This window comes from Octodon degus, unplaced genomic scaffold (assembly GCF_000260255.1).
Source record: "Octodon degus isolate 3935 unplaced genomic scaffold, OctDeg1.0 scaffold00049, whole genome shotgun sequence".
Lineage (NCBI taxonomy): Eukaryota > Metazoa > Chordata > Mammalia > Rodentia > Octodontidae > Octodon > Octodon degus.
Window position 1 is genome coordinate 13,171,892 of NW_004524625.1, and position 12,246 is coordinate 13,184,137.

The following is a 12,246-nucleotide window of genomic DNA, read 5'->3' on the forward strand; positions in this document are numbered from 1 at the left end:
CATATGGTTGACTGGCAAAGGATTTACAAACTGTGGTACAGGGTTTCAGTCTAAATTGTGAGGGGATTTGACTGACCTTATCAGATAAAAAGTTACATTTCTTGTTATATAGGTCTTGTGTTATCTTGGTCTTAATCATCCAGCAGAAAAATATGAAAATGAGGTATTAAAAGTAAAGCCATATTAATATGCTAGGCTGTGAAAGGCTCAAGTCAACAACTTCTGACATTGCCAGTCCTATAGAAAACCCACTAGTATTATGGACTTCTGGACTATATTGGGATATTTTGCTGAATTCATGCACGTACAGCGTTTAAATGACAGTGGAATGCTCATCTCTGACAAAACTAACCAAAAAAGTAGGACAGAAATGAATGACCATTTTGTATTGGTATACTCAAAATAGTTAGGATAGATACACAGATCCATTCTCTTAATTCAATGAATAGAGATGTTTTCTCCTAAGAGTGTATGAGACGGGACATCATGTCTGCATCTTGCATAATGAATAACCACTAAGAAAACAATATGCAATGTATTAATTATTAAAAATGTGCTAGTAATCAGTTGTGAAACTGTCTCATTGCTATTTGTTTCTCAATAAAATTATTTAAATTTTTTTTATTTTATATTTATTTATTGTGTGTGTGTGTGTGTGTGTGTGTGTGTGGCCAGCTCAGCCCACCAGGGGGCAGGCTGGCTGGCATGTGGTGCTGGGGGATCGAACCGCAGTCCCTGTGCTTTGCCAAGCTTGTTCCAAGTAGGTGCTTTAGACCACTGAGCCATCTCTCCAGCCCCTCTCAATAAAATTATTAAAAAAAAGAAATTGCCAACACAGAGAATGGGCAATGCATAAATTTGGGAAATATCTTAACTATTAATTACTCAGGCGTAGGTCTTCTCTCACAAAATTATAAAGAAAAAAAATTAGTTCCACAAAATTTAAAGACCCAATCAAGAAATGGGCATCTGAGATGAACACACTTCTCAGAGGAAGAAATTCTCAAGCTAATAAATCATGAAAAAATGCTCCACATCACTCGCCGTCAATGAAATGCAAATCAAACAACACTGAGATACCATCTCATCCCAGAAAGAATGGCTATCATAAAGAAATCAACCAACAACAAATGCTGGACAGGCTGTAGGGTAAAAGGAACCTTGCTTCATTGCTGGTGGGAATTATGGAACCAGTATGGAACTGGTGCAACCATTCCATAATACAGACTGGTGCAACCATTATGGAAATCAGTGTGGAGACTCCTTAAAAAACTAGGACTGGAAATCCCCTTCAAGCCAGCTCTGCTCCTACTGGGAAATTTCCTGGAGGAACTTAAAACGCCATATCATAGTGATTTATGTGCATCTATGTTTATAGCAGCACAATTTGTGATAGCCAAATCTTGGAAACAGCCATGATGCCTGTCACCTGAGAAATGGATGAAAAGATATGGTATTTTTATACAATTGAGTATTCCTCAGCTATAAGGAATGATAAACTTGAAGCATTTATGTATAAGTGGATGCCACTTGACTATATACTCGTAAGTGAAGCAAACCAAACCCACATGTATAAATATCATATAGTCTCTCTAGTGTAGGAGCTTGGGGGAGGAAATAGAGATGGAGGGGTGTAACACAGTTGGAATGAAAGTGAGAGCTTGGAGATTGGACAGCTAGGAGAAGGCAAGGAGAAAATCAAGGAAACATGACAGGGGCAAAGTCATATACTTATATGCACAAGATGGTTAAGGCAATGATCCTGAGAATCTTCAGCAGGTTTTTGAAACTAGCAGTTAATTGGTAGGATTCTCACCCTGACCAACTATATATGTTGATACCTGTGAACTAAGCAACTGCACTGAAGAAAGCAATGTGTAATGGTAGGGTCATGCTTGGAATGCCTGTCATTCTGGTCTTCTAAATACTTACTGCTTGTCATGTCATACCAGTTACTACTGTAGTGTCTCTCAAGTAAATGTTTGTTTAAAAAAAAAAGGGGTTTCCTAGCTTTTCTCCTTGCCTTGTCTTTGTTGTCTGGTCCTCAAGTTTTTACTTTCCTTCTGCTTTTGTTGTACCTTTGTATTTTTGTTTCTTCTTTTGAGTTCTTATACTAGATGGAGTACCTTTTCTGACAAAACTAAACAAAAAAAGGGGATACAAATGAACAATCATTTTGTATCAGTATATTAAAAATAGTTACTACAAATATACAGCTACATTCTCTTAATTTGTTCTAATAGTGATTGTGGACAGGATATTATGTCTGCATCTTGTACAATGAATAACCACTAAGACAACAATATGCAATGTATTAAGTATTTAAATGGTCCTACTAATCGGTTTTGACACTGTCTCATTGCCATTTGTTTTTTAATAAAATTATTTTTAAAAAGTAAAAAACAAAGGGGTAATAAATGAAAACAAAAGACAAAAGAAAAAATGTCATAGGACTGTCCTGCTACAATGCTGTATATTATGAGATTTCTAAATTTCTGTGCAAAAATATGTAATTGTTTATTCCTATTTTTTAAAATACTTTTTCTTTTTTTCTTCACATTCTGTAGGTATTTAAAGTTGAACATATCAATACTTGATGGAAAATACCTGTTCTATGTTATGTCTTTTTTTTTTTTTTTTGAGCCGGGGATTGAACTCAGGCTCTTGTGCTTGCCAGGCAAGTGCTTATTCAACTGAGCCATCTCCCCAGCCCTCTATGTTATGTCTTAGATGTTTGATATTCAGACAGATGGTGAGGTTAAGCCCAACTGTTTATGTTATAATAATACCATGAAGCTTCTCTTGTGGAGGGGTAACAACTTAAGTTTTTAGACCAAAACTTAGAGATAAAGAAAGGCTGCGAGGACAGCCAAAATTTTGGCCCTAGCCTTTCAAGGTCAGTGAGGACTCAGGACCTAAGAGAACCTGTACTGTAACATCCTGTAACTTAGTTTTTACAGTACAAATACTCTGATCAAGGAGATTATGGGGCCACAGAGGAAAGTGTTGATGATGTAGAGTGTGCCTAAGGAGAGTCACCTGGAGAGAAAACATTCTCTCAGGCTTTCAGAGGGAGCAAATTGGTCAAGCAATGGCAGTGACTCATCCACATGGCTGACACTGACAAAGGATCTACAAACTGTGGTACAGGGCTTCCAGGTAAATCCTGAGGAGATTTGACTGACCTTGGCAGATACAAAAGTTACATTTCTTGTTATATAGGTCTTGCTTTATCTTGGTCTTAACCATCCAGCATAAAAGCATAAACATGAGTTATAAAAAAGCCACATGAATATGGTTAGGTGTAAGAGGCTCAAACCAATAACTTCTGACATTGTCAGTCCTGCAGATAACCCACTACTATTATGGACTACTGGACTATATTGGATATTTTTGCTGAATTCATGCACCTACAATATTTAAGTGGAATGGAATACCCATCTCTGACAAAACTAAACAAAAAAGAGGATACAAATGAAGGACCATTTTGTATGTGTATATACAAAATAGTTAAGAGAGATATATAGCTACTTTTTCTTAATTCAATGAGAAGAAATATTTGTACTAATGGTGCTTTGACAGGATATCATGTCTGCATCTTGTACTATGAATAAACACTAAGAAGACAACAATATGCATTGTATTAATTATTGAAAATGTCCTATTAATCAGTTTTGAAACTGTCTCATTGCTATTTGTTTCTTAATAAAATTAACAAAAAAAAATAATAAAAAATAAAATCCTGATTTAACTAAAATAAACCCCAAAAATATTAATAAAAAAGAAAATGAAACAGACCTACGTTGTTTCCAACTCAGCTGAGCAGGGGGCCAGGGGCCTCACTTTCTAAGCATCCTCAGCTTGTGCAAGAGGGGGGCACGAGATGGTGTGAGTGTTATGCCCCCACTAGGGTGGGGAGCCGGCCTACAAGAAGGGAGAAAAAGAGGCTTACTTCCCCCTTTAGCTTGTCCTTTGTTCTGCCGCCTTGCACTGTTGCCCCCAGGTGACATCACTCTGCCTCGGAGCCAGCTGAGTATGGACTGAAACCTCCACCAACTGTGAGCTAAATAAATCTTTCCTTCCTGAATTCTGGGTGTTGGGTATTTTGTCTCAGCAACAAAAGAAAGGTAACTAATGCCGACCATACAGCCTTGTGTACAAATGTGTATGAGATTTTTAAAGTGAAACAGGAAAAATGCAAGATTATGCAGATTCTACAGTTACAGGGATAGTGCTTCAGCCGCTGTTCTGGAGCCAAACTGTTTTGACATCACTACAGGCAGTAGCTTCCTTTTAACTTGAGGTAAGCCTTTTAGTGTTACTGAGTCATGGTTTTGAATCTCAGTGCTTTGGATCTTGATAGAGCAGGGAATGCAGTATAAATATACAGTTTCTGGGGTGAGTCAAATTCTCAAGTGATACTGAAGAATTTCGTATTTTCTAATAATTTTTCACTGTATTTCGGTGAAGATCGAAGGTCAAACATAATGGAATCCTGTTGAAATATTGAGATAATTTTGAAAAGCATTTATATTTTACTTTTAGGATATAATGCTCTGTGGCTCAACTACATCTAAAGTAAAAACAAAAATCAGGGGAAAATTCCATATGAAATTACACAAAAGTAGCTTCTTATGTAGAAATTCGAAGTATTTTACTCCCATGGTCCTTCTAGAAATCTGAGTTCTTCACTTTTCTGTTTTACATGTGAGAAAGCTGGACTTCAAGGCTCTAAATAACCTGCCCAAACTCAAGAGCCAGAACGGCTAAGCTGAGATTGAACTTGGCTTCAGTTGGGTCTCATGACAGCATTCTCTCCTCCCTGTCACTTGCTGTCATGCTGACCAGTGTCCTAAGCAGCAGCTCCTTGTCCTCTGCCTGGTCCTCCCACAAGAGTTCAGCAGTGGCTGGGAAGACCGAGGCAGCCAGGCTCTCAGTTTGCAGAGCAGGCTAAAGAGCAGGGAAAGCTGGGATAGAGCCAGAAGGAAGGCCACACCCACTCCTGTTCTGGCGGGCTTCGCTAAGATAGCTGCCACAGGTGACCTCACCCAACACTGGGACAAAACAAGCACACCACACCCCGTGTCTCACCAACTCCCCACCCCCACCCCTGGTGGTACCAGAGATTGAACTCAGGACCTTGGACTTGCCAGGCAAGCACTTATTCCACTGAGCTATCTCCCCAGCACTGTCTAACCAACTGACCTGGACACAAGAACACTGCTGTGCAGCCCTTTCCTTGTGGCCCTCCTCTGTTCTGACTTTGCCATATGACAATGCAGGAGAGATGTTTTCAGCCTGTAGTATTGCAAAATACAGGATGCCCAGTTAAATCTGAATTTTGGGTAGGCATTAAGTAGCAGAAATTGATTTAAGTATGTCCCCAATGTTGCATGGAATGTACTTGTGTTAAATGGTTGTTTATCTGAGAATTAAATTTAATGGCTGTTGTGTGTTTTTATAGGCTAGACCTATCAGTTGAGAGCAAGAAATCTTAAAGTTAGGGGGCATGGTACCGCAGAGAACAGGGCCCCACTGAGGCCACTGACAGTGGCCAGAATTCCCCCTCTGAGTGCCCTTGGTGTGACCTAAGGGTGGTGGCCTTTGCATTGGATGAACATGGATTTGGAGTCACACAGTATTACTTAGCAGGTTCTTTCACTTTGGGCAAGATAGTTAACTTCTCTCTTATTGATTGATTGATTGATAGTTAGGGTCTCACTGTGTGGCTCAGGTTGGCTGAAAACTTACAGCAATCTTCCTGCATCAGCTTCTCAAGTGCTGGGATTACAGGTATGTACCACCACACCCAACACTTGTTATTTTATATAATAATAATAATAATTATATAATAATAATAATTATTATTATTTAGTGCAGCGTCTACAGGGTCCCACTACCCAGATTGGACTCGTAGTGATTCTCCTGTTTTCAGCCTCCCAAGTGCTGAGATTACAGGCGCATGAAAACACGCCCAGTCTCAGTTGCTATCTCAGCATGCCCGGGGGCAGGACTACCATGGCAGGCCAGGGATTGAAGCCAGGACACTGTACTCTACCTAAGCAGGTGCTTTAATCTGCTGAGCTATCTGGATGGCCCAACATGTCTTTTTGAAAAAGAGATAATGATTTTATCTCTGTCATGTAATGCAAGTTCTTTGAGGTGGAAAAACTGCTCTGAACGTTTCATTCTTTTCACTGGGCATTAGATTGAAGCTGGAAGATGGGTAAACTTCTGAGGAAAAAAGAATAACCATTCATCTTGCATAGCAACAGGCAGACCAGGATATTACGCGATCATCTATGGCCTGGGAGCTTGTGGCACTGGACTTACGCTGTTGGCGTCATGCGCCAGGGTAGCGGTTATGTCTTCTGCTCAGTCAAACCCAGGGGTAGGCTGCAAAGGCCTTAGGAAGGGTGTCACCACCGATCGTGCACACAGAAGGGAGCACTGACAGCCGCACGGTGAGGGCTGAATGGTCAGTTATCACAGTGACGGCAATTCTGGAAGGCCAGAAGACACCTGTGGCACTCTGGTGGCCAACCCCAGGCTTCCTCACTGGTCCACTTCTGCGCCCCCTATCTCCAGACAAGGTACCAGGCTCTGTTGATAAAATGCTCCCACACTTGCTTCCCAGATCAGCTGTGCCTCTTCCATCAGTTCCACGGGACTAGAAGCTTCTCCTTGTGAAGTGAATTTGCTGTGGTTCCAGGCTTGAGCCCGGAGAAGACTCGGAAGGCTCAGGGCAGCAGTGTAAGCTGAGCTTCCGGGACATCCACGAGCTTCGTGGACAGCAGGATGAGTGCAGGGCTCGGAGCCCGTCCTTGGGAAGCCGTTTCTGCACTTGCCCTCTTTTCCTTGTGACATGAGTGAGGTGAAGGAGACAGCTTGAGCCCCTTCTAAGTCGGACAGTGGGCTACCACGTATTCGGTTTCTAACTGACAGATGCGGTCTTTGCCTTGTCCCTTGGAATGTAACCACGGGTCTCCTCTTCTCATTGAATCACCACCCAATGTAAGTAGTCTTCTCAGTCTCCTTGGTGTGGGCAGGAAAAGTGACTCCACTTCAGGGCTGCAGACAACAGAAGTTTCCTTCAGCAGGAGGTCTGCAGGGCTGTTCTCTCTGCCTCTGACTAACACAAGTCCTATTGCCTCAGGAGTTTTCACGGCGGCGCCCACACAGATGGCCTACTTATTCTGAAACTAAAAGCCCTCCCAACAGCAGCCTTCCTGTGCTGATGTGTGAGGTAAAAACCCAAGGCCAAGCCTTCCTCTCCTGTAGCCCAGGCTTGCTCTGAATGAAAGATGTGTCCCTGGACTTTTAGAGAGAACAATTTTGCAAATGAATTCAATTTTTAAAAGAACTATAGTGTGGGAAATGACATATTAAAGTCACTTGAAAAGAAATAAATCACCGTCTTTTTAGTGTTGGTCACTGTGCAATTGCATTCTTGTGTTCTGAGGGAAATCCTCAGGGGAGAGGCAGACACTTTGGGTCGATCTAGGAACCAACCCATGAAAATGATCAATGAGGTGACACTGCTGAAATGCTGTCAACTAGAATATTCCATCCAGGCCTGGACCTCATTTGTCTCCTCTAGCTTCGCAGAGTGCCTGACACCTACTAAACCCTCAGTAAACTTTTATTAAATAAATAAAGAGAAAACATTCACAAAATAATCCTAATTTAAAAAATAGAACGAAATTACATGCACCTTGTGATCACAGCGAGACTACATCTACGCACACGTGCAGAAGGAGTACTGGGAGTGGACACAGTGGTAGCCTTGTAAGAAAAATGCCGGTGCTTTTTCTTTTGAAAATTTTACTCTTCTAAAATTATGAATAAAAATTCTAAACACCAAGAGGTGATAGTTACTTATAAAACAGTAGAAACTCAGGCAGGGGCATGCAAAAAGGCTGCTTGTGATCCTGGGGAGAGTCACAAAACCTCCCACTAGAACACAGGTCCTAGGGCCAGTGAGATAGCTCAGTAGAGGAAGTGCCTGCCTGGCAAGCACAGAGTCTTGAGTTTAATCCCCGGTACCACAAAGAACCCAAGTCCTGCTACCTCCAGGAGGCTTTTTTGTGTCAAATTAAAATTTCCTGGACCTTGTTTTTTTCAATTGGAAAAAGACAGTAAGAATAGGTGCTTCCCTTACACTCTGAATAGATCCAACTCATATAGTTTGGAATTATAAGGTTTTAACTGGATGTAAGGGCCGGAGCTATGATTGCTGCTGGCTACGTGTGGACATTTTCTTCTTGGTGGGTTTGTTAGAAATCGGGGGTCAGGGGCTGTTGAGATAGCTCACTGGACTAAAATACCTGCTTAGGCAAGCTTAGGCAAGCACGCAGGACTGTACTTCAGTCCCTGGCACCACATGCCATGCCAGCCCTGCCTCTAGGGTGGGCTGAACCAGCCACACAAAAAAAGAAAAGCAATTGGGGTCAGGGTCCTTGCTTTCCATAGTGTTCTAATCCCAGTACCTTCACCCTCACTGATCTCACCCTTCCCCTATGATTTCTTAGCTCCTAAGCAAGGTCTGCCTGTCTCTTTCTAATGTATCTATCTGTGGATAAATACTGGCGAAACACTCCTCACTAGGACTGGTGTGATCCTTCTTGAAACAAGGCTGTGTGGTGCCGAGGCAAGAGGAAGCCCATCTGAGATCTCGGCGAGTTTCCTTGGAAGAGGTCAGCGCAGAATGAAGCAAGTGCTACCTATTCGACAGTGGGAATCAAAAATCTAGAATATTACCATTCCATTTGTGTCAATGCTTCTGTTTCTAGAAATTTATCCTGAAGAAACCATCAAGAGGGGCAAGACAGATCTGCAAAGTGAGGAGTTATCAGTGACAGTCCATCTCTGCGAAAAGCCTAGACATAACCGCCTCACGGAAATTACAACCGCGGCAGAGCTGGGTGGCTTTTCCCCGGACGCCCTCCCGCCGTGAAGGCTCTGCCAGTCATCTGTACACTGAGCCCTCCGCAACCGTGAGCTAAAGCAAACCGTCCTTCCGCGTCCCAGGTAATCAGTACGCGGTCCCGGCAAGGAGAAAGCTGGCTAATACCCTCACTGAATGAAATTCGTGGATGCCTTTTCCTATTTTCTAATGCAGAGGCACACAGCTCAGGATCACACGCATTCGGCAGCAATCCCAAACCACCCGGAATGCTGCAGGGCGGTCTCACCCACGCTTGGCTTAGTTTCTCTCGCCATCTGCAGGACTTTCGTTGGCCTGATTCAGACTTTTCCACCCCCAGCCCTGGGGCTTTGAGTTTTATCTTTCCCCTGAGGTAGCTTGCTTCCAAAATGCTGAAAAGCACAGTCCCCTCACCTGCACTGGCTACTGCGTCCTCCAGTAGGTCAGGTGGCTTCGGGGGAATGGAGGCTGGGGACTGGGTCATGGAGGCTCAGGACAGAGGGAAAGTCAAGCCGGAGCATCAAGGCACGGAGGTTCTCAAGGTGGCGGAGGGAGAAGCAAAGGACACAAAAGTGGGAGCGGGTGGGAGTGGAAGGGCGGGTGAACGTGTGGAGGCGAAGGCTGCTAGGAAAGAAGCAGCTCCCTGTTGTAGAGAGGCAGTCACCCCACAAACGATCTCCCCACCCTCCACCCTCTCCTCTTCTGGCCCCAGAGCTCTTCACCTACACAGCCTGTTACCTCGTTGTTGGTGCCGACATCCAGCAGGACAGGGAGGCACTGCTGTGGGTTCACTCCTCCGCACGCTGTGTACAAGGCCAGCTTGCCCACTGGGATGCCCATGCCGTAGCAGCCCAGGTCTCCCAGGCCGAGTATGCGCTCCCCATCTGTCACCACCACAGCCTGAAAAACACAGCAGGTTGCCATCGATCAGGGACAGCACCTCCAGTGATGAGGCGCTTGTTTTGGGGCCACAGCATGCCAGGCTTGGCAAGATGACTTTGCAGGGATGTGGCGGGGGACCATTAATCTGCAGGTGGCTGTGCTTTTGGGCAGGCTGGTGGGAAATTCTACTGTGGCAAAAGGACAGAAAGACCCCTCCCCTGCATTCTGAGGGGTAGAGGGTGGGCTGCAGAAACAGCTGGAGGGAAACTACATTTAGTCACTCTCCCTGAAGGAAACAAGCACACACTTCCACCCTGAGACTTGGGGAAGGGCAGGTAGGAGTGGACACCTCAAAAGGAGAAAATAAAAAATGAGCTTTCAGGCTGGTGCAGTAGCTCCAGGGGTTGGAGACGGATGTGAATCCTCTCTGGCCTGCTCCTGGACTATGATACATCCAGTTTGCAAAGAACAATCTCCTTGCAATGTCCCTGAGAATCACAATTACCTGTGAGTTCAGAAGATGATCAGGCAGTGCCGGTATTACCTCTTGCATTTGGCAAAAGAATCACTGAGAACTGAAAATACGCTAGAGATAGTGCTAGTCAGGTTTCATGGCTATAAATTAACAGATGTTGATGAAGCTGATGGTTGTGATAGACGTTATATGGTCACAATGGAGATATATATATATATATTCATATTCATATTCATATTCATTTATGTATTTGGTACAGGGTCTCACTACGCAGCTTGGACTTGTAGTGATCCTCCTGTTTTCAGCCTCCCCAGTGCTGGGATTACAGGCGTGCACCACCATGCCTGGACTCAGTCGCTGGCTCAGCTTGCCCGGGGGCTGGGGCTTGTGGGGCACGCAGGACCCAGGATCAAAACCTGGTCCCTGCACTTGCCAAACAGTCACTTTAGTCTGCTGAGCTATCTCGCTGGCCCCACAATGGTTATTTTTTATTCACTCATTTAATACACATTTAAGAAACATCTAATTTGCAAAAGACACAGTGCTGTTTCCTACAGGAAGGGGCTTCAGTTTGTTCTTCTATAACAATGATAATGCCCAGCCCCAGCCCTTAAAGAGCTGGGGGGTTGAGGGAGGCAAAATGCACATATGAGTGATCAGGGCGTTGGGAGGTGGCTTGACTGCAGCAGAAGGGCACAGAGGGCAGCGAGGTTGAGATGGGAGCTCTGCTCCCACAGGGTAGCCCTTCATGGATGAGGGGATGCACCTGCCAGGCTTAATGACATTCCAAGCGTGACATTTTCATCCACCCTAAAAGCTCCCACTGTCATCTTTTAAACTGGAGACGTTTGTAGCTAAGTGCAGGGCACTGCCACTTTTATGCCCAACACTCCTCACCGACTTCACATTTCCTAGTCAGAGCAACTCTTGGCTCCTCTTGACTCCTTTGAACATCCTTACTCTGCTGTCCTGCCTTCTGTTTCCTTGTATCTCTCAAGTTCAAAACCGTGCAGTCTAGACCCCGTCTGTCATTAGCTAACCAGCAAGTTTTGCTGAGTTCACCTGCCCCATGTCCCTGACACTGCTTCTGGCCTCCTCACACCATCGCTACGACCTTCTCAGTACTTCTCACTTGAGCTTCTGCAGTGCTGGTGTGACTTTTCCCTACTCTTAGATTTTTTTTCCCATTCCACTTCATTTTCCAAAGCACAACCAGATGTACCAATGTCTTGTCCCTAAATATCCAAAATTCCTAATCTCCATAAAATGAAGCTTAAATAGCTTACACTGACACTTATGATTTCCACAGCCTACTTCTAATGTACTCTGAACTTCCCTTTTATCTTCTCCATCTTCTTTAATAGCTAAAGTATTCCCAATTTTGTATGAGATTTATATTTTCTTGCACACATGCTATTTTACTTCTCAGCCCTTGGCCTGAATCCTGCCACTTTTGCATGTGTCAAGGATTAGTACAAAGGCTAGCTCCCGCCACGAGGCTTCCTTTCTGGAAGTTATCACAGCTTCCCCTGAATATCCGCAGCACTTTCCTCACCCAGTGAATCTATCGCTCTCGTCCTTGATTCACAGTTATATATATTTCCTTGTCTTTCACAGTAACTCTAAGGTTTTTAGGAGCAAGTACTATGTTGTGTTATCTTTGATTCTTCAGCACTTAGCAGGGCTCTCACAGTGTGACACGGATTCAGTAAGTATCAGGCAGTGTGATGAAGCCAACGCAGAGCATGAAGTGATGTCTTTCTAGTTTGGGAGTTTCACAACTCATAACCCCTTTGTCTTTTTATTTTTTTATTTTATTTTATTTTTTGTTAGTGAAATTTTGTATCATTTATTTTTTCTTTTCTTTTTTCCCATAATTTTACTGAGAAACAAATACCAATGAGACAGTTTCAAACCAAATTGGTAGGACAGTTTCAATAATTAACACATTGCATACATTCTT

At 43.6% G+C, this 12,246-nt stretch overlaps 1 protein-coding gene across 2 annotated transcripts in view; it reads right to left on the bottom strand.

Annotated features, from left to right (window-relative positions):
• Me3 (malic enzyme 3) overlaps window positions 1-12,246 on the bottom strand; it is a 167,545-nt gene that overhangs the window by 66,840 nt on the left and 88,459 nt on the right. For both annotated transcript variants that reach the window (XM_004632571.3, XM_023716686.1), the window contains exon 5: window positions 9,665-9,826. In XM_004632571.3, coding sequence (XP_004632628.1) covers window positions 9,665-9,826 — 162 coding nt within the window. The remainder of the gene's footprint in view (window positions 1-9,664; window positions 9,827-12,246) is intronic.